The sequence below is a fragment of the Podarcis raffonei genome, chromosome 3 (assembly GCF_027172205.1).
Source record: "Podarcis raffonei isolate rPodRaf1 chromosome 3, rPodRaf1.pri, whole genome shotgun sequence".
Classification (NCBI taxonomy): domain Eukaryota; kingdom Metazoa; phylum Chordata; class Lepidosauria; order Squamata; family Lacertidae; genus Podarcis; species Podarcis raffonei.
In genome coordinates, this window is record NC_070604.1 from 107,312,020 (window position 1) to 107,333,986 (window position 21,967).

The following is a 21,967-nucleotide window of genomic DNA, read 5'->3' on the forward strand; positions in this document are numbered from 1 at the left end:
ACTTGCAGATTAAGCTACATCGTGCAAGAGAGTGTATTCAGAAAGGACTTATTCAGGTGTCCTACATGCCAGGAAATGAAATTCCTGCTGATCTGTTGTCTAAGGTTGTTAACAGAGAACAACTGAAGGTTTACGCACAAAGGTTGCAATTGGGTTGAACCACAGGTACTACAGGTTACACGGAAAGGGGGAGGATGTTAGGATATTTCCGTTCCACCTTAAAAGGGAGCAGGATGTTTGTATAACAGCCTGCGTAAGTTCCTGTCTCACAGGATGTTTATGTTGTAAGTTCGTTTCGTTTTTGGCTGTTTTTGCCTGAGCAGTCGGAGCAGACGGTCATGCTTTTCTTTGTTCTGACCAACGCCTAATAAACTGTAAATATGCATGTTCTGCTCTCATGCTGTGCAACTTCTGTTGTGTGAATTCTGCTGATAGAGTGTGCACAAGTCCAAGAATGTGGCTATCTTTTCTTGAGGCTTCGTGTCGCTACAATTGCTAGATACTGCGTGACTAAGGGAGGTCGATGGATCGTCCGGCACCGAGCTTGGGGCTCAGATGGACTTTATCTCCCTGGCAGTATCCCAACAGTTTCTACCAGGGTAATCCATGGTTTAACATTACCACGAGCCAGCATTACAACCCAGCTCAAGTCCATGGAAGTTTCACAAAGGGCCCTCAAGTTTTGCCTTATCTCTTCTTTGATGCACCAATGGTCACAAGAGACATGAAACCATATGGGAAATGGAGAAGTGTTTTCATCTCACCTGCTGCATACCTTTGCACAGGAGAAACACACAGACTTACCTGATTTAAGGGTAGCGTTTAGTACAGTTGCAATCAAGGCAGCAAGAATGATAGAAGTATCAAACCTAGAAAGGATGGGAAAAGACACTTGTTTAATTACAGTGGTACCTCGGGTTACAGACGTATATAGCTTCCTATTGCTCTGGGGTGCTGTGAGAAGAACGGAGGCTTGCAACATCACCTAGCTGGTTTACAAAATTAATTCCAATTTCCCATCAAATTTCAAAAGATGCGTAGGGCCTTTCCACAAAGAAATCAAACGTGTTTCCCCAGCCACTTGTTATTATTCTGTTAGTGTGAATAACTCCTGATGTGCTTCTCCTGACTATCATCACCCAACTGCTCCGCCATGATGCTCGCACAAACCACATTCCACACAGCATGACCCAAGAGTGGTGGATAGGGTCCATCTGGGGACCCTGTAGGCTTGACTTGCATTTCAGGTACCCGCAACTACGATTGGACTACAGTGGTACCTCGGGTTACAGACGCTTCAGGTTACAGACGCTTCAGGTTACAGACTCCGCTAACCCAGAAATAGTACCTCAGGTTAAGAACTTTACCTCAGGATGAGAACAGAAACTGCACGCCAGCAGCACGGCGGCAGCAGGAGGCCCCATTAGCTAAAGTGGTACCTCAGGTTAAGAACAGTTTCAGGTTAAGAACAGACCTCCAGAATGAATTAAGTTCTTAACCTGAGGTACCACTGTAGTGTGACTTTAAGTCATCTGCCCATTACAATCTCCACCAGCCTTCACCAACCTAGTGCACCCTCCAGATGACAGCTGCATCATCCCCAGCCAGTATTACAGTACAAAACATCTGGAGAGCTCCAGCTTGGTGAAGAGGCTGGTCTAATCTCCCATGACTTTCATGTCACCTGTGAGAACCTCGGAGTCCTGTGGGGTCCGGCCAAAGGCCCATCTTGTCAAGTGTTCTGTTCTCACAGTGGCCAACCAGATCCTGCAGGAAGGAGCTGAGCACTTTCTCCATCTGCAATCTCCAGCAACTAGCATTCAGATGCATACTATCTCTCCAGTAGTGGAGGCAGGACACAGCCTTATTCTGTCCCTGAATGTGTCTCATCTGGACCTTGGAGGTCCAGCTCCGAGGGCCTTCTGGCAGTTCCCTCACTGCAAGAAGTGAGGTTAAAGGGAATCAGGCAAAGGGCCTTCTCGGTAGTGGCACCCGCCCTGTGGAACGCCCTCCCACCAGATGTCAAAGAGAACAACTACCAGACTTTTAGAAGACATCTGAAGGCAGCCTTGTTTAGGGAAGTTTTTAATGTTTGATGTTTTATTGCTTTATTATTATTAGTAACAATATTCTGCTGGGAGCTGCCCAGAGTGGCTGGGGAAACCCAGCCAGATGGGCAGGGTATAAATAATAAATTTATTATTGTTGTTGTTGTTAAGAAGAAGAAGAAGAAATCATCCAAGTAGCCATTGCTACTTCTTGTAAGAGCAAATTCCAGAGTTCAGCTATGTGTACTGTGGGATACCAGTCATGGCTTCCCTCAAAGAATCATGGGAACTGTAGTTTGGCTGCTGGAAATCGTAGTTCTGTGAGGGGTCCCCTAACAACCCTCAGCACTTCTAAGACCCTACACTTCCCAGGATTCTTTGGGAGAAGCCAGGACTCTTAAAGTGGCATGAGAGTGCTTTAAACATATGGTGTGGAGTCGGAGTTGAGCGTTGAGCCGATATTAATAGACGGGGCCGTAGCTCAGTGGTAGAGCACGTGCTTTGCTTGCAGAAGGTCAGAGGTTCAATCCCTGGCCACTCCAAATAACGCTGGAAATGCCTGGAAATCCTGAGGAGCCAGTCAATATAGGAGAATGAGAAACTACTGGCTTCTTCATAACGCGGAGGGACAAAAATATAAGAATTTACTTACCAGTTCCAGAACTGGTTCCTTGCAAAAAAGGTTCTGGGTTCATAGGTGTACAATTTCAGAAGAATCTCGACGATATACAGACTGAGGAACACCCACTCTGCGTAGGAAATGAGGGGGTTCTCCTCATCCAATGCAATGAAGACGGCGTTGATGAGTATGATGACATCATACACCCAAACAAATACCCTGCGGGAGATGTTCGCTGGGTTAATTACCAACCAAACTTGTTCGTTTCGAATAAATTTATCCCCAAAACCCATACTACTACCGTCCAGCCACATGTACCATCCAAAATGGCCCCGTGGGCAGGTGAGAGCATTTCCTCAGGGTCACCTGAAGCACTTTGTTGGAAAGGCAAGCGATTCAGACTCACTTGTGCTGAACCATCTTGCGCAGGAGGAGGCTAGGAGCAGAGTTGTACACATGGGGAATCCAGACTTCCAGGGGGTGGCTGTGGAGCTTCATGGTGATCACTTGTATATTCAAAAGATCAGCCAGACGTACAAAGGATTTTTTGTCTGCCATAAAGAGAAAATAATGCCAGTAAGGCTAGGAGGGACTCATTTAGAAGCTGATTAGGCTAATACTCAGCAATTCAGACAAGCCCCACACGTAAACCTACAGGAGAAGAGCAGCAATCTGGATCTGGCCAGGTCTTCTAACCAGATGTGCATAAGAGAAAAGTAAAGGCAGCTGCAGATTAACTGAATATCAGGGTGGATAAAAATCAATTATTTAAAAAATAAAATTTAAAAATTGATTGTTTTTATTTAAATTGGATTTTTAAAATTTAAAATAAAACACTTTTGGAGGAAAAAATCTTTCTAAAGGTAGTTTTCTATTTATGTTACATTATTGTCCAAAGGCTGTTCATCAGGAAATAAGGATTTGTTTTAAGTTATTCATGTGTGCTAAAACTCAGTCTAAGGTTGTTGTTTTTAATTTTAAAAAATCGTTTAACCACATCAGTTAACAAACATGGATACATATGCTATAATGTTATTGTTTTAGTTAAATAAATTGTTTAAATTGTTATTAAGGAAATGATTGTTTTTCTCCTTCCAACAAAGTACAGCAGATAAGTTGTCCAAATATAAACTGTTAACTTATTAAACCTCACAATAATTTCATAATTATATGTCAGTGTATTTCTAATAGTATAACCAAATCAGTAATTTTTGATATAACTGTAAAAACTACTCTGAAAATTAATTATTCCAAAAGCTCCCAAACAAAAGACCAGGAGGGAGAGAACATGCCAGTCGGGCATGTGTCTCTGCCAGGGTCCTACTCGAGTGTAGGCCGAGCTCCTGACACCTACTCAAAGTTAGGCCCTGGTCAGATGAGCGATTGAGCTGCTGCAACTAGGGCATAGTGCACTTGAAAGCATGCGCAGAATGGAAGTTAAGAGGGAGGAGGGCATGAAAATAAGGAATACTGTTGGAGGAGACGCCAAATTTTGTCCTTGCTCAGGGTGCCATATTGCCAAAGTCCACCCCCTTCGCCTGTCCTTCCCTCCCTCTCATTTGCCCTGGCAAGCTCATCTCCCAGCCACACTGCTTGAGTCTGCTGTTACCCACCCACAAAGCCCTTCTGCTCTTCGTCACATATTCGCAGCAAGAGCTCTCGGTGGGATGTGCTGATGTCGGGAGCCACCAGTTTCACAAGCCGCTTCCAGCGGTCGTCTCTGACAACAAACTCTGCTTCCTCCTTCACCTTCAGGAGGTTGAAGGCTTCTATCATCTTGCGGCGTTTCATGTAAGCAAGTTTGCGGATCTCATTCTGTGGGAAAATATAAAGGTAAAGGGTAAAGGGACCCCTGACCATTAGGTCCCGTCGTGGCCGACTCTGGGGTTGCGGTACTCATCTCACTTTATTGGCCAAAGGAGCTTCCGGGTCATGTGGCCAGCATGACTAAGCTGCTTCTGGCGAACCAGAACAGCGCACAGAAACACCGTTTACCTTCCCGCCGGAGCGGTACCTACTTATCTACTTGCACTTTGACGTGCTTTCGAACTGCTAGGTTGGCAGGAGCAGGGGAGCTCACCCCGTCGTGGGGATTCAAACCACCAACCTTCTGATCGGCAAGTCCTAGGCTCTGTGGTTTAACCCACAGCGCCACCCGCGTCCCTGTGGGAATGAATACACACACACACACACACACACACACACTCTTAAGAGGAACACCCGGCTTAGTACTGTCTGCCCTGACCGGCAGCAGCTCTCCGGGGTGTCAGGCATAGGGGTTTTTCCCCCAGTCCTACTCAACCCCCATTGCAAATTGGGTTTATTATCAAGATTTACAGACTTTCAGCTGTTTGCAATGAGAAAACTGAAGAGAAGCTGTTGAAATAGCTCAACACAACAGATATGCTTCAAGCGGTTCCCCCCAGATTCAGCTAAAATTGCAACTTATCTCTTATCCCTTCCTCGGTGGTGCTTACCTTTAAGTGTTTTCTGTAATTGTTGTACACAACAGCCAGGAAGACTGACATGAAGATGTAGGTGTTGATAATAACATAGACTATGAAAAACAGGCAGTACCACCAGCTGAAGTCATAAGCTGGCATCCTACAAGAGAGGAGTAGCATCACCACCGAGAAAGTAAGAAAAGCCTAGGAACTAACCGATTCTATACTCGTCTGCTGTGTAGATAATATTTAGCAGTTTTGCGATATTTGGATTCATATAAACCAACAAACTTTGTAAGCTGTCCTGGGCTCACTCATCGGCCATTGAACAGTGGATTGTGCCTTTCAGAAAAATACCGTACTCTTCCGTGTATTAGACGAGGGTTTTTTACTCCAAATAAAGTAAAAATGGGGGAGGGGATCCTCTTATACATGGGTAGAGCAGAAGGGGGGTGGGCGATTGGTTGCATCCGCGAGCAGGATCTAGTGATTGAGTGGGTGAATGGTGTCTGCTGCAAGGGTTGCTTTGGATTGGCTGCAGCTTTGTCAAATGGGTGGGTTATTAGCGGATGCGGCAAGGGCTGCTTTGGCTTGGCTGCTGCTTTGTCAGGTGGGCGGTTTATTTGTGGATGCTTAAAGGACTGCTTTGGCTTGGCTGCTGCTTCGGCAATTTGGCTTTGTTGCTTGCGATTGTTAGTGTTTGCCAGTTGGGTGAGTGATATTCGGTTTGGCATCCCACCCCACCCCCCCAAAAAAAATTCTCAGCAATCATGGGCATACCCCTCCCCCAAAAAGCTCAACAGGGGGCGTCTTATGCATGGGGGCATCTTATAGACAGAAAAGTATGGTAGATTGTTACGTCACCAAGGTGGTGCTGACGTCCCTCTTACACCAGGAAAACATCCCATTACTACAGCTCAACAAGAAAAATTAAAAGCATGCAGAGGGGCAAGGCAGATACTTACATGACATCGGGGCTATTTGCTGTGGTGACCAGCACATACATGTCAAAGACGATTTCAAGGTAATTTGAAAAATACGGCAAGCCTTCCACAGTCTTCAGATTCCTTGAAGAAAAGAGGAGAGGGAAACAGAGTCACAGAAGATGCCAACGTGAATTTCAAGCAATGTGCTCGAAGCTGTAAGCTAAATAACATGGCTCAAGGGTGGTTTTTCAGATCCATTTTTAGCTCTTTTCCCACTGGTGTGCCATACGAGATATCTTCTTCTTCTTTGGCAATCACTTGTAGCTGAGTAAGATTGTCTTCCATAAACACACTTTTAACAGTGAGTCCATAAGTGACTGTGGAGGCCAATTCTGGATCCACACGTCCTTCCACAGTGGGGACATGGGTTTCTGGGCGGGAGTTGATCATGGTGTGGATTCGCCAAGCGTGCCTTCCTCTTAGCACGTTTCTCCCTTGCATCCTGGGTTCGAGTGTCTTCAAAGCCCATGACACCTTTGGTAAAGGCTGTTATCCAATTGGAGCGCCCACAGGCAGGTGTTTCCCAATTGCTGGTGTTTATACTTCATTTTAGGGACGCGGGTGGCGCTGTGGGTAAAACCTCAGCTCCTAGGACTTGCCGATCGCATGGTCGGCGGTTCGAATCCCCGCGGCGGGGTGCGCTCCCGTTGCTCGGTCCCAGCGCCTGCCAACCTAGCAGTTCGAAAGCACCCCCGGGTGCAAGTAGATAAATAGGGACCGCTTACTAGCGGGAAGGTAAACGGCATTTCCGTGTGCGGCTCTGCCTCGCCAGGGTAGCTTCGTCACGCTGGCCACGTGACCCGGAAGTGTCTGCGGACAGCGCTGGCTCCCGGCCTATAGAGTGAGATGAGCGCACAACCCTAGAGTCTGGCAAGACTGGCCCGTACGGGCAGGGGTACCTTTACCTTTTTATACTTCATTTTTAAAAATTTGCCTTGAGACAGTCTTTAAACCTCTTTTGTTGACCACCAGCATTACACTTTCCATTTTTAAGTTCAGAATAGAGTAGTTGCTTTGACCGTGGAGCAAAGGAAACTAGACAAAATACACCTTCCTAAAAAACTCCAAACCACCTTAACTTCCAGGCAGCAAAACTGAGGGTACCATTTTGCTGAATATTCTCAGGGCCGGTAGAGGAGATTCTTGGTGGTGGAGGAGATATTTCCTGACATTCCCTTGCAGGTGAGGCAGCCTCTGGGTTCAGAGTAAGAGAGGGAGGAGGACGGTCCCCTTACCTGTCCCCAAACAGCTTCAAAGCCATGAGAGAAAACATCAGGACACTGAACATAAACAGCAGGAAGACGTAGGTGATCTCCGGGAGAGTGTTCCGGATGCTACGGAATGCTCTTCGGATCTGTCAAGAAGTGGGAGGCTTTCATTAGGAGGAGAAGCAGCAATGTTGATATTCTTTCCTCACCCAACTTCCACCTATAGAGATGGACCCACCAGTAAGAAGACCTGAATGCCCTATTATTTGTCTGGGTGCAAGAGCCAGGCACCCCTCCCCTGGTTCCAAAGCTCCAAAGTTTATCAGATGAATGCTCTCCTCGGTCTTCAAAAGAGCCATTTATCACAAAGACAACAAACATCAGAGCACCATACAGCTGGTCAAGACCCAGTTTTAGGCATGCTTGTTTAGACAACGTGAACATATGCCTCCTCCAGCACAAACTGAATCTCTGTGGTACATGCAGGTAAGGCACTGCAGGCTACAAGGGACATATCCCCACCCCCCAACTCGTCCAAATATTATTATTATTATTATTATTATTATTATTATTATTATTATTATTTTATACCCCCCAATCTGGCTGGGTCTCCCCAATCACTCTGGGCAGCTTCCAACAAAGTATTAAAATACAGTGGTCTATTAAACATTAAAAGCTTCCCTAAACATGGACCTGGGATCATTGTGGGATGCATAGAGGCCACCTGCCATTTGCTTCAAGTATAGCACAACAGGTGTGATATGTAAACGGCACATCACATCCTCTTTCTCTAGCCTGGGCTGCCTCAGTTGTTGCGACTCCTGACTCTCGTTAGCCCAAGTCATCACGGCTTACGGATGCTGGGACTCCCAGCTCCCATCGTCTTAAGCAGAGATGGCCGTATGCATCCCCTGAGAGTTTTTGTGCCACTCCCAGACCGCTTATCCTTTAAGTACCCAGTTGGATTACTAACTCCTGTTGCCGGTTCTCTGCTGTGATTCTGTGATGGTTTGGGCTGAGCATGAACCAGGCTTTCAAATCAAACAGCTCTCCATCTAAACAGCACAAAACCCAAAGTTGAGGCAATGCTGCCTTCATGTGGCAACGGACCTGCCTTGTTTATCACATACCAATCAATCACAGGATTCAGGTATGAATCAGGCTGAAGGACCCAGAGGTACCTGGACTCTGTTAACATTGTCATCCCTGACCAGAGAGGGCCCAAACTGGATTCTGGTAGTGAGAACACATGTGAGCCCTTCGTGCATCTATGCCACATAACTCAAACCAATCATTTCCACCCAGGAGCTCTGCATACTGCAGGAGTGCTGAAAACCTCAGTAGAATTGCATTTCCTTTTTTGCAAGAAGCCACAACGGTACATGCTTCAACCAATTTCAGTGCACTAGACTTGGCTTAGGGATGCGGGTGGCGCTGTGGGTTAAACCACAGAGTCAAGGACTTGCCGATCAGAAGGTCTGCGGTTCGAATCCCCGCGACGGGGTGAGCTCCAGTTGCTCGGTCCCTGCTCCTGCCAACCTAGCAGTTCAAAAGCACATCAAAGTGCAAGGAGATAAATAGGTACCACTCTGGTGGGAAGGTAAACGGTGTTTCTGTGTGCTGCTCTGGTTCACCAGAAGCGGCTTAGTCATGCTGGCCACATGACCCGGAAGCTGTACACCAGCTCCCTTGGTCAATAAAGTAAAGATGAGCGCCAGTAAAGCGAGATGAGCGCCGCAACCCCAGAGTCGGCCACAACTAGACCTAATGGTCAGGGGACCCTTTACCTTAGACTTGGCTTATAACAGCCAACGATTAGCATTGCCAATTTCTTCAGCTCCCACTTTTGCATTAAACTGAAACAGTAGGAATTTGCTCTGAAAGCAGAGCTTTTCCAAACAGTGCCTTCCTGTTCCCTGGTATCTCAGCTGAGGTATCTCAGCCACAAATTATTGATTCAAATCCCAAGCAAAGGAGATGCAAAAAATGTAATTAAAGCAGAACTGTTCTTTCCACCCCGGTGCTGCCATCAGAAGCGACTCAGGATGAGGTTCAGAATCCACCACCTTCCTGGAATTGCAATAATTTGAAGCAGCACTGGATTCCCACCCCCACCCCCATTCCCCAATTTTCAGGGACCCAGCCATGCCTTACCTCGTGTTTCCGCTTCCCCAAAGCTAGGCCAGGCTTAAGCCTGCCTGTTTGCATAGAGAAAAGAAAAAGCAGAAGATGATTTCAGAACAGAAAGCACTCTACAGCTGGATCTCTGGAGCAGGCAGACGAGACAAAATTGAAGCAAGGCCCCTTCTCTTCAGTATATATGCACACCATACAGTTTAGAGTTGCTGGCTAATTTAACTAGGGGATCTCTTTGGGTTAGAACTGCTGGCGATGGAAACACTGGCCCCAAAGTCTTACCTGGCGACTTTCTGCAAAGTTTATTAAGAAGATGGGTCTCAAGGGCCTTGACCACCGGACGCCACGTATGCTTGAGATTCTAAGAGCTCCGAAGACAATCAGGTCAACCAAAGTCATCTGGGTAAGGGGGAAGTGAGGAGAGAAGGAACCTCTGAAATTCAAGGAGCAGTGGTCCAAACCAACCAAACAACGTTGTAATTAGAGGAGTGAAGGACTCTAGAAGCCAATTCATACTTCTGTCTGGTACAAATAAACAGCCAGAGGAGATGTGGATTGGCTCCACTTATACAGAACAAAAGATGCTAGGCTTATTTATTTACAGTTGTACCTTGGTTTTCGAATAGCCTAGTTCTCGAACGTTTTGGCTCCCGGATGATCGGAGTCTGGAAGTGACTGTTCCGGTTTTCGAACATACTTTTGGAAGCTGAACGTCCAACAGGGCTTCCGCGGCTTCCCATTGGCTGCAGGAACTTCCTGCAGCCAATCATAAGCCACGGTTTGGTTTTCCAACATTTTGGAAGTCAAACAGACTTCTGGAACAGATTCCGTTCAACTTCCAAGGTACGACTGTGTTTATAAAAAATATTTATCATAAAAACATATTGCAGATGTTTACAGCAATGGACAATAAAATCAAGTTAAAAGCAAAAGAAATAAAAAACAGAACATCATTTGACCATTGTGGGTGATGTATTTTTAATTGCCTGCACAGAACTGGTGGAATAGGAAAGTGTTCAGCAGCCATTTAAAAGTTGGCACAGATGGCGCCTACTGAATCTCTATTGGCAGGGAGTTCCACGGGACTGGGCCAATGACACTAGAAGCTCAGTTTCTTGTTGTTGTCAAACAAGCCTCACTAACTCAGGGAACGACCACAGACGCTCCTGCAGATGCTCTCAGCTGGAATATGAAGGCTCAGGAGATTCTTAAGGTACCCTGGACCCAAGTTTCTGCACTGAAATGTGGTTTTGGTGCAGGCATCATGGCTACGCTATAATCTGGAGGAGTATGAAATTGTACATGCATAATAGTGCAAGTAGAACGGCATCTAGCGACACTGCAGGCTGGACTGAGCATGGCATTGCTACATTGGGAGCAGCAGAAGGCGGTGCCATTCAGAAGAACAGTCTGCTAAGCTACTGCTCCTTCCATGACTCGCAGAAGGAGCCATGAGCTACAACTGACCAGGATGGTTATCATGATGCAGATGTTCTTTGTATCCTTCCAGAACACGTCGCGAGGAGTGACTTGCGCAAAATGAAAGAGCCTTCCGAAGAAAACCAGAAGGCATAAGACTTCGGTCAGCGAGGTAACCTGTTGGAATGGAAAAAGCAGCAGCTTAAAAGGAGATGGGCTTTTAACAAACAAAACAACTAGGCTGGAACAGACATGCTGGGTCTGAGAGAGGTTTGACTCAACACTTTCCCCTTGGGAAAGTGGCAAACAGGGAAAGATGGGGACCAGCCCAGTGGTTGTCTCCACAAGCCCAGTGTCAAAAGCATGCAGGTTCCTTTTACTGTTATTGCTAACCACTGGCAGTTCCAGTAGGACACGTCTAGCTAATTCTTTATAAAAACCCATATATGTCAACAAGCAAAAAAGCACTACAGCCAACATTTTGGCTGGTAAATGCCAACACATATCCCCTTTACCCAAATCAATGAATCATGTTGAGTTGCTGCAGCAGGAAAACAGCAGCTAATAAACTGAATACGTGTTTGGAATAATCATAATAATATTTTCTTTTTCTTTTTTTCACCCAGGCCTTTGGATCCTAGTCATCTTCTTAACTTTTAGTGGGGTGGAGCGGGATCTGTTTTGTGTGTGTGTGTGTGTGTGTGTGTGTGTGTGTGTGTAGTTGATAGATAGATAGATAGATGATAGATAGATGATAGATAGATAGGTAGATAGATAGACAGATAGATAGATGATAGATAGAGTGTTTTAGGGAGGGTTTAAAAATCCTTTTTTAAAATGTACATTTTGGTAATTTGTTTTGAGATTCTTTTTTTCTTTTTCTTTTTTGAGGGCAGAGAGTAAAAACAGCAACATTTCGTTGTCAGGGAGAACAGAGGCTGTACATATGGAAGCAGGTCAGAGGACAGAATGAACACAATTCCCATTTGGCAAGATACTGTCACCTTGTTCCTTAAATAAATCTTGAGCAAGATTCTTTCCTAAAACAGATCATGTTAATACAAATTAATATGGAATTATGCAGATCGAGTGCTGCATTTTTACACACTGTTGGTGTTTTATAAACTTCTGTGGGTAACACAATATATGCAGACTTCAATGCAAAAGCAGGACATTTTAATTAGGTGGGAAGCTATGAAAGTTCACATGCATGATGAAGTATTTTGAGAATTAATTAATCCAGTGCAGAAGTCTGGATATTTTGCCCTGCATATTTTGCAGACGGTTTCCAGTCAGGAGGGATTCACTCAAATGGTAGAAGGCTTGCCTAGGAAAGTAGAAAAAAGGTTTTGAAAAGAGCCACCCACCAAAGGGTGGAGGAACTCCTTCAGGAAGAAAGGTGGTGGCCTTTGGGACTTTTTAGTTTAGAGCAGGGTTTCCCAAACTTGGGTCTCCAGCTGTTTTGGGACTACAACTTCCATCATCCCTGTCCACTAGTCTTGCTAGCTAGGGATGATGGGAGTTGTAGTTCAAAAACAACAACTGGAGACCCAAGTTTGGGAAACCCTATTGGGGAAAAGCGGAGTGAGAGGTAACATAAGACGTTTATAAAATTGGGCATGGAATGGAGAAAGTGGAAAAAGTTCTTCTTCCTCTCTCATAACACTAAAACTCATGGCCAATCGGTAAAGCTGAAATGTCAGAAGATTCAGGACACATTAAAAAGTATTTCTTAATGCAGGGCCTTTTCAGTACTGGCCCCGACTTGGTGGAACGCTCTGTCACAAGAGACCTGAGGGACCTGCGGGACTTGACATCTTTCCTCAGGGCCTGCAAAACAGAGCTGTTCCGCCTGGCCTTTGGTTTGGACTCAATCTGACCCTTATGTTTCCCTCCCCTTATGGTCTTGATCTATGGGCTACTTTTAAAATGAGGCTGCATTTTAAATTGCCCCCCCCCCAATTATGTTTTTACTGTAATTTTACTGGTGTTAGCTGCCCTGAGCGCAGCTCTGGCCGCGGAGGGTGGGCTATAAATAAAATTTATTATTATTATTATTTAAAAAAAGAGAGAGAGAGCAAAGTTTCTTATATGCAGAATTGTGCCAAAGTTAATCATTCTAGATTAAAGCGCACATGCACTTACACACACACACACATTTTATTGAGCCTCCAACATCAGGATGGAATTATTAGCCATCCCAATTTGCCTGAAAGGAGCGTCTCCACCCCCATCGTTTTACCTGTACACTGAGGTCCAGCGCTGAGGGCCTTTTGGCAGTTCCCTCACTGCAAGAAGCCAAGTTACAGGGAACCAGGCAGAGGGCCTTCTCAGTAGTGGCGCCTTCCCTGTGGAACACCCTCCCACCAGATGTCAAAGAGAACAACAACTACCAGACTTTTAGAAGACATCTGAAGGCAGCCCTGTTTAGGGAAGCTTTTAATGTTTGATGTATTATAGTATTTTAATATTTTTTTGGAAGCCGCCCAGAGTGGCTGGGGAATAAATAATAAATTATTATTATTATTATGAAAGCTTACCAAGAAAGGCAGCAGGTACACAGCTGGCTCTTCAAACAGCGCAAGGGCGAGGTCTACAAATATAAAGAAGTAGGTAGCTGCTTGCATAGTCCAGTGGTTATACAGATAGTAAAGTCTGGGAAGAGAAGTCGGAAAAGCAACTGAGAACCTCGGTAGGAAAATGATCTCTAGCTCCAGCAAGCGCAGTTGTTGTGGCGGCAACAGCAGGGAGAATATTTAAAGACTGCTCTAAACCACCAGGACCTGCCTCAAAGATTTTATTATTCATTTATTTCTAAGCCCCTCTCCCCGAGGGTCCCAGGGCAAGTTACTGCATCAAAACACAATATTTGAAACGATTGAATAAAACTTGCAGTCACTGAAAACAAGCTGGGGCTTTAAAACATACAAGGATCAAAAGTTGCTGGCGAACTGCAAAGCGCAGCCCTAGAAACCAACACATTATACTACCCATTTATAAATCTCAGTATTTTTTTTTGGTTTCTCAGCATTCCTGAGCAATGCTGGGTATTTTCTGCTATATTTTGGAAAGTAATTATCATTGTTGACTGGAAACTCCTTATAGACTTTTCGTGTGGAAAAGTAAATGAACTTGTGATATCTGGATTTGAGGATTGAAGAAAATATTGGTTTATAGAAAGTGGAATTATTGGGTATTATCCTGGAGTGGATGTTGGGAATAATTTTCTATATATAGCTGACAGACGAAGAATCAGAAGTTATATTCTTTTCTCCCCCCCCCCTTTTTCTTTCTTTCCCCTTTTTTCTTTTCCTCTTTTGAGTTTGTGTTTTTATTTAGATTCATTTCTTGGGTATCTGACATCCACCTTTGATATCTTTTTTCGAACTTTAATAAAAATCTATGGAGAAATAAAGGAAGTTATCTGTCTGCTTGCTATGCCGTTGGACAACACATAAGATACTGTATCCAAATTTTGCATGATGGTTTCTGAGCTCAAAGAGCCACTTTTCTTCTATGCTTGGATACAATCGAATGCTGTTTTGAATCGGGACGACGGGCCTAACCTTTCAAAAGTACACTGATTTTTATCCAACCAATGTCAACACGGCACTTTTGTTTGTTTCTGAAAATTCTTGAGCAGTGCTGGGAACAAGGCTGCTAGAGGAATCATATAGCCTCATTCTGGAGAAAACCAACAAGACGAATCTTCAGTATCAACCTTGCTCAAAAACAGCATCAAGCCATATTAGCCACATTTGTGGCAGAACCCCCAAAATACACTTTTTGAGACAACCATAGCACCAGAGGCCTCATCTTCATTCCACGTAGCTTCTACAGTGGTACCTCGGGTTAAGAACTTAATTCGTTCTGGAGGTTCGTTCTTAACCTGAAACTGTTCTTAACCTGAGGTACCACTTTAGCTAAAGGGGCCTCCTGCTGTCGCCACACCGCTGGTGCACGATTTCTGTTCTCATCCTGAAGCAAAGTTCTTAACCCGAGGTAATATTTCTGGGTTAGCGGTGTCTGTAACCTGAAGCGTATGTAACCCGAGGTTCCACTGTACCACCATGACCTGGCTTTTTTAGGGCAACGGCCATTTTGGGACAGGAAGTGGCTCCGCCCACCTGAAGCCCCCGAAAAGCCAAGGAACTGACGTGCCGCCCACAAGCTCACCTGCTGCCCAGAATCCCAACCCCTGCGTAGCAGACACCATTCCACACTTAAGACTCCCATGCCGCCCTACAGACTGCCCCCCCAATCCGGTGCAGACCACCCCCCGCCCCTGGCTACCTACACTACTGCACAAGGTTTAATATTACATTTCCGAGCACAATTCAAAGTATTGGTGCTGACCTTCAAAGCCCTAAACGGCCTCGGTCCAGTATACCTGAAAGAGCATCTCCACCCCCATCGTTCTGCCCGGACACTGAGGTCCAGCGCCAAGGGCCTTCTGGCAGTTCCCTCACTGTGAGAAGCCAAGTTACAGGGAACCAGGGAGAGGGCCTTCTTGGTAGTGGCACCCGCCCTGTGGAACGCCCTCCCACCAGATGTCAAAGAGAAAAATAACTACCAGACTTTTAGAAGACATCTGAAGGCAGCTTTTAATGTTTAATAGACTATTGTATTTTAATATTTTGTTAGAAGCTGCCCAGAGTGGCTGGGGAAACCCAGCCAGATGGGTGGGGTATAAATAATACATTATTATTATTATTATTATTATTATTATTATTATTATTATTTAATATCAAACACAACACACACACACCCAGCCTGAAAAATTAATGAAGCCAAGGCACTCTCACATTTCAGCAACCTTACACACTTTTTGCAGCATGCATCCGAGTGTTCAGCATGAGGCCCCCAAACCATGCACTTACCTGACTGCCCGTGGAGAGGTATCAAAGGGGATGTTCCTATTGTACTGGGCATCATACACATACGCTGCTGCCAGGAGAAGACTCTGCTGTAAAGAGGGAATACATTTTCAATGGCCTCGGTCCTGTATACCTGAAGGAGCGTCTCCACCCCCATCGTTCAGCCCGGACACTGAGATCCAGCACCGAGGGCCTTCTGGCAGTTCCCTCATTGCGAGAAGTGAGGCTACAGGGAACCAGACAGAGGGCCTTCTCGGTAGTGGCGCCCGCCCTGTGGAACGCCCTCCCATCAGATGTCAAACAGATAAATGATTACCTGACATTCAGAAGACATCTTAAGGCAGCCCTGTTCAGGGAAGTTTTTAATATGTAACGCTGTACTGTTTTTAACACTGATTGGGAGCCGCCCAGAGTGGCTGGGGAAACTCAGCCAGATGGGCGGGGTATAAATAATAAATTATTATTATTATTATTATCAACACGGCTGCACTTTGACTGCTCTACACTCAGACTTAACTCACAAGCTGCTGCCCAATTCTTTGTTGAGCTGGTTAAGAAGGGGAAAGCCAGATGACTTCATAGATGGACTTGCTCAAACAAGGTTTGACAGCCTAAATCCTATGCTTTTAATTTCGCTGCCAAGGATGGGATTTTGAACCTCTGTTTATCCCACATGCATGAGCATCTGGAGGAATAAACTGCAATTAATATATTCTCTCCTACCCATAACCAAAGGTTGTAAGTGGCTACTAGTCATTATGGCTATGCTTGGCTTCCACTGTCGGGGGCAGCCATGCTCCTGAATGTCAGTTGCTAAAAACAGGGAGAGCTCTCTTGTGACTATATGAGCCACTGGCCTGATTCTGCAGGCTCTCCTTATGTTCTTACCAGCAGAACTGATCTGGTGTTAGTGCTGTGCTGAACTCACCATTCCCTAGTAAGCAACAGCATCCCACCTTCTGGGAAGTTAGCATGGCACCTTTGCATGCCTGTCTCTGACCAGCCACTTAGGTCTGTCTGTTTTCTTCAACTGGGATAACGCCTCCTGCTTGCCTGCATTGAGTATTTTCAAAGAGATGCACGCACATGTTCCATGTGGAACAGAAACCTTTAGCTTTCACGTGGCTGGAATGTAAGGTAAAGGTAAAGGGACCCCTGACCATTAGGTCCAGTCACGGACAACTCTGGGGTTGCGGCACTCATCTCGCTTTATTGGCCGAGGGAGCCGGCATACAGCTTCCTGGTCATGGGGCCAGCATGACTAAGCCACTTCTGGCGAACCAGAGCAGCGCACGGAAACGCCGTTTACCTTCCTGCTGGAGTGGTACCTATTTATCTATTTGCACTTTGATGTGCTTTCAAACTGCTAGGTTGGCAGGAGCTGGGACCACTCCAGCGGGAAGGTGAACGGCATTTTCGTGCGCTGCTCTGGTTCGCCAGAAGCGGCTTAGTCATGCTGGCCCCATGACCAGGAAGCTGTACGCCAGCTCCCTCGGCCAATAAAGTGAGATGAGCGCCGCAACCCCAGAGTTGGTCACAACTGGACCTAATGGTCAGGTGTCCTTTTACCTTTTTATACGTAGGGTCTGGCTGCAGGGCCATAGGACAAGAGAAAAGAGCTCCAGCCTTTTAGTAGTCCACAATGTGTGCACGCACACAGCTTGGCATTGTTTGCCACGTTACTCGGATCACGGCCTGCAGACCACCAGCCACGTGCTTCCCAGGTTCAGAGGTCACAGAGTAAGACATCGAGGGGCAGAATGTAAGTCCATCTGTCAGCATGAGCTATGCAATTCAGAATGCTGTCAAAGGTTTAGTTCAAGTGGACTGTTTGGCTATTAAAATGCAATGGTTAACTGTTTACAAATTTTAAGTAGTAGTCGTCTCACAAGAAACAGCTTGTTCCAAGCATAACAGATTACTTGATTATGGCTCTTCCGACTAAGATCAAAGGGGGCAGGGGGAATCCATTGTACACCTTAAAAGGAATCTAGTACGTTGTACACCTTAAAAGAAGATGGGCAACTGCCAAGGAAAGGAGTCCTTTTGCTTTCCACAATACCAGACAACAATCTGCTTCCTCCACTCCCCTCTCACTTGTCTCCCCATATGACACTTATAATTTGAGCACAACTTCCACAGAGAAGAGCTTTGGCTACATGTCAAGCCAGACAATGAGGTTGCTCTGGGCATGAAACATTGTGAAGGCCAAGCACTCCAAAATACTTGCTCTGAGACAAGCCACAGTCGAGTTGGATAGGACTTCAGCATTGTTGCAACAAAAGTGACATTTCGTATGTCCCAATGTGACCCCGAATGTTGGCGGGCTGAACTAAAACAAGTCCCACAGTGTCCCTACTTAGGTTACAAAGCTGCCCATTCTTGCACAGATAATTTTTTTAAACACTCCTTTAAAGCCAAGCCGTGAAGCCCCGCCCTCCCCTTTAAAGAAAGCTTGTTTTGATCTCCAGTGTGGCAAATGTCAAAGTCAGGGGTCCACTGCAACATTCGTCATTGCAATGAGTGCACCCCTCTGGCAGGAATAATGAACGTCATCCTTTCTCCTAAACTTGGAGCTGGTGGTATCCTCCTCACAGGTGTGTCATGCCTCTGACGCAACGTGAGACACCCAGATGCCCCAGCCACCCTCTGAAGTTTGCAGAGGACAAGTGGGCAGGACTCTGGGACCATCCCAGCCATTGCACTGCCCTTCTGGGGCCTCTTGTGAAAAGTTTCTTGGAGAAGAGCCATAGTTGAATAGTAGAGCATCTGTTTTGCATGCAAAACGCCCCAAGTTTGATCTCCAGCATCTTCAAGAAGGCCTGTGAGAGACCACTGCCAGGAACCATAAAGACTTGTGGCCAGACAGGGTAGAGAGTTCTAAGCTAGATGGGCCAATGGTCTGACTCCATATAAGGCTGTCCTCTATCTTCCTTAAAAAAAGGGTAAAAGGTAAAGGTAAAGGACCCGGATGGTTAAGACCAGTCAAAGGGGTTGTGGCGCTCATCTCGCTTTCAGACTGAGGGAGCCAGCGTCTGTCCACAGACAGCTTTTCCAGGTCATGTGGCCAGCATGACTTAACCACTTCTGGTGCAATGGGACACTGTGACGGAAACCAGAGTGCAAAGAAATGCCTTTTACCTTCCCGCTGCAGCGGTACCTACTTATCTACTTGCACTGGCATGTTTTCGGACTGCTAGGTTGGCAGGGGTTGGGACAGAGCAACGGGAGCTCACCCCGTTTCAAACTGCCGACCTTCCGATTAGCACACCCAAGAGGCTCAGTGGTTTAGACCACACCCACCATCTATGAGTACCAAAGACATGCAACACCACTGTGGGAATCTCTCCCCCCCCCCCCACATACCATGGAAGTAGCCCCTGAGAGGCTTCTGCTCCATGAATTTGTCTAATCCTTCTTTATAGCTTTCCTCTTGGCTTCTTCCCAACACGCGGGGACATCATTGTGTGCTTGAAGTCACACAAGCACGATGGCTCCCACAACGTTGGGCACAACCTGGTGCATCTGCTCTAAACTAAAAAACAGGTAGACTTTAAAGACATTTATTTAAACTAAAAAGCTGCACGGGCTACAGCCTTTCTCCATAGTGGAGCTGTTCCAGCCCCTTGATCAAGCTGGCAGGATCCTGCCTGGACTGAAGTTACAGCTTCCACCTAAGATTTTATTAAGGATGGGGTGCATCTAACAAGCACCTCTGAAACCTGGTAAGGGAAGCCCCTGTTACGAAAAAGGAGCAATGCAGAAGCAAGCACCAGGTGGCTGGAATGGTAAACAGGATGTGGGTGTTATTGGATTGTCCCGTGGGAAACTGGGACTGTCTGTAAAGTGCTCTGAGAGCCGGATGTTACCTCAGAGCAGCACATGACCCTGTACTGGAAGTACATGGGTGGAGTTTATTCTCTCTCTGCAGTGGGAAGCAGAGTGTGCAGACATGTTTTCTCTGTACTGGTGAAAGACAGGAATAAAGACATGTAAATATATTTCTGTCTGTCTCTCTCCCCCTCCCTGGGAGAGGAGTGGGGGGGAGTGGTGTGTTCTCCTTCACGTTGAGGAGAATCGCCGATTGGAGACCTCCTTAGATCTTGCCGGGAGTCGCTGGCAGGGGAGGTCATAAGGAATCAAGCCGGGCACCTGGAGGGTGGCCAAATTCCTCTGGACTAAGAGCTAAGCTGGGGGCTCTGCTCTTTTGGCTTGAAATCTCGACAACTGGTAGCAGAGGATGGTTATCTGATCTATGGGAATCTGCATGAGAGGTGAGAGGTCGATGAATCGTTGCCATCCTCTGCACCTAAGGAGATAAAGAAAAGCGTCTGCCTGCAGCCAGAGGCTAAACAGAACAGACAGCTGGACACCGAGAGGAGTGTGTTTCAAGGCAACGGAACAGGTATGCTGCATTTTGGGCAAGAGAGAATGAACGCAGAAAGATTTATTTTCTGGTTCACAAGCTGCGTTTGAGAAAAACAGCTCTGAAAGAGCAAGCTTGCATACCAGGAATTCCTGTGGTTTAGATAAGGAGTTCCGTCCTGAGCAGGTTGCTAGGCAACGTCTGCCAGTTACTGAGTGGCCTAAAAAGAGCCTGGGAAATCGAAAATGTTTTGACTACCTTTTGCAGCTGTGGAAAACAGCGTGCAGATTGCCTGCCTGAGAAAGCAGAAAAACAAGCCGAGAGACTTTTGGAGATTACTGGCCTGAAAGCGAAAGCTGGCTTGAGATTGTGTGCAAAACTGACCCTTGGATTCAGCATGGATGCCAAGAAGGGGGGAGTGCCCCTGGGTGCCGTGGTTCTAGAAGAACACAGCCGGCATGCTGCACTGGAAGTAAAGCACAGGGGGAGGGAGGAACGGAGTTCTAATTCCCCCACCGATGAGGCTACTGGAAAAGATGCTGTAGCTTTGAATGCTGTGCAGTGTTACACTTGCGGACAGGCTGGGCATCTTCAGCGGAACTGCAAGAAGCCACGTCAGCCAAAAGGAGCGAAGGGCCGCTCGGCAAAGCCTGAGGCGTCAGGCAAAGGTCGTACCAAGCCTATGGTGGAACCTGCAAAGGCTTTGATGGCAAAAGGAACCAAACCAGACGTTGGGAACTCGTTTGTTATTGACACTGGATGCACGTTTCATATGTCCCCACACAGAGAACTCTTTTCAACGTTTAAGAAGCAAAGCTTCACTGTGACACAGGCCAATGGTCAGGAGCTAGAAGCGGCCGGCGTGGGGACTGTCTATCTAAAGAGTCTGGACTTGACAATAAACAATGTTTACTTGGTTCCTGAATTGAAGTTCAATCTGCTGAGTGTTTCGCAGATTGCAAAGAGAGGACTGAAACTGTCCTACGATGCTGAGAGCTGCAAGATCTACAAAGATGGAGAGTTATATCTTTCTGCCAAACAGAAGGATGGACTATATTTGTTGACTTTTGACCAAAGTGATTACATGGAATGTAATTCATCTGTGTCTAACCAAGTTTCTATTGCAGGTGTGAGCAAGAAGAAGACCGGGGTCAACAGAGCTTTTCAGCGGGTGTATGCTGATGTGATTGGTCCTCTAGAACCATCTAGAGGCAATGCAAGATATTATCTTGTGTGTGTGGATCATTTCTCTAACTATGTCTGGGTTTATGTGTTGAGAAAGCCAAAGGAAGCCTTGGAGAGGTTTCAGGAGTTTTGTGACAAAGTTAAGAGTATGCATGATGCTAACATTGATTGTCTATTCACAGATGAGAAGCAGATTTTTCTTTTGCAGGATTTCCAGAGGTTCCTGCAGAAGAAGGGAATAAGACACAAGGTTTCTGTTTCAGCGGAAGCGTGGAACAGGGGTGTCTGTGTACGGGTGAACAGAGAATTGCAAAAGGGGATGGAAGCGCAATTGCTAAGTTCACATCTGCCACATGAGTACTGGGCCGAGTCTCTAATGTCGTACTGTTATACGAAAGTGAGAAAGGTTTCAAAAGAGTTGGGAAGTTCTCCTTTTGAGAAACTGTTCCACAGAAAACCTTCTGTTGCCCATTTCAAGGTTTTTGGGTCTCATGTGAGAACAGAAGCTCCAGGTGGAGTAAAGAATGCCAGAGGCATTTTTGTGGGGTATGAAAAGGGTCTCTACAGAGTAATTTTGTCTGAATCTGGTCAGGTGATTCTCACAAAATTTCTAGAGAGTGCTCCTGAACAGGAGAGAGTGATAGTACACACATTTCCCACTGAGGACGATTCAGATGAT

At 46.1% G+C, this 21,967-nt stretch overlaps 1 protein-coding gene across 6 annotated transcripts in view; it reads right to left on the reverse strand.

Moving 5' to 3' along the window:
• LOC128411274 (two pore calcium channel protein 1-like) overlaps positions 1 to 21,967 on the reverse strand; it is a 37,389-nt gene that overhangs the window by 11,695 nt on the left and 3,727 nt on the right. For 2 of the 6 annotated variants that reach the window (XM_053383469.1, XM_053383466.1), the window contains exons 2-12: positions 15,741 to 15,826; positions 13,401 to 13,515; positions 10,909 to 11,037; positions 9,724 to 9,840; positions 7,333 to 7,451; positions 6,077 to 6,178; positions 5,145 to 5,271; positions 4,281 to 4,482; positions 3,074 to 3,218; positions 2,701 to 2,886; positions 805 to 869 (exon numbers count right to left, since the gene is read on the reverse strand). In XM_053383469.1, the coding sequence (XP_053239444.1) occupies positions 805 to 869; positions 2,701 to 2,886; positions 3,074 to 3,218; positions 4,281 to 4,482; positions 5,145 to 5,271; positions 6,077 to 6,178; positions 7,333 to 7,451; positions 9,724 to 9,840; positions 10,909 to 11,037; positions 13,401 to 13,515; positions 15,741 to 15,826 (1,393 nt within the window). Of the gene's footprint in view, positions 1 to 804; positions 870 to 2,700; positions 2,887 to 3,073; positions 3,219 to 4,280; positions 4,483 to 5,144; positions 5,272 to 6,076; positions 6,179 to 7,332; positions 7,452 to 9,723; positions 9,841 to 10,908; positions 11,038 to 13,400; positions 13,516 to 15,740; positions 15,829 to 21,967 lie in introns of those variants that run through there. The other 4 variants (XM_053383467.1, XM_053383470.1, XM_053383472.1 and 1 more) reach the window with 4 other exon arrangements.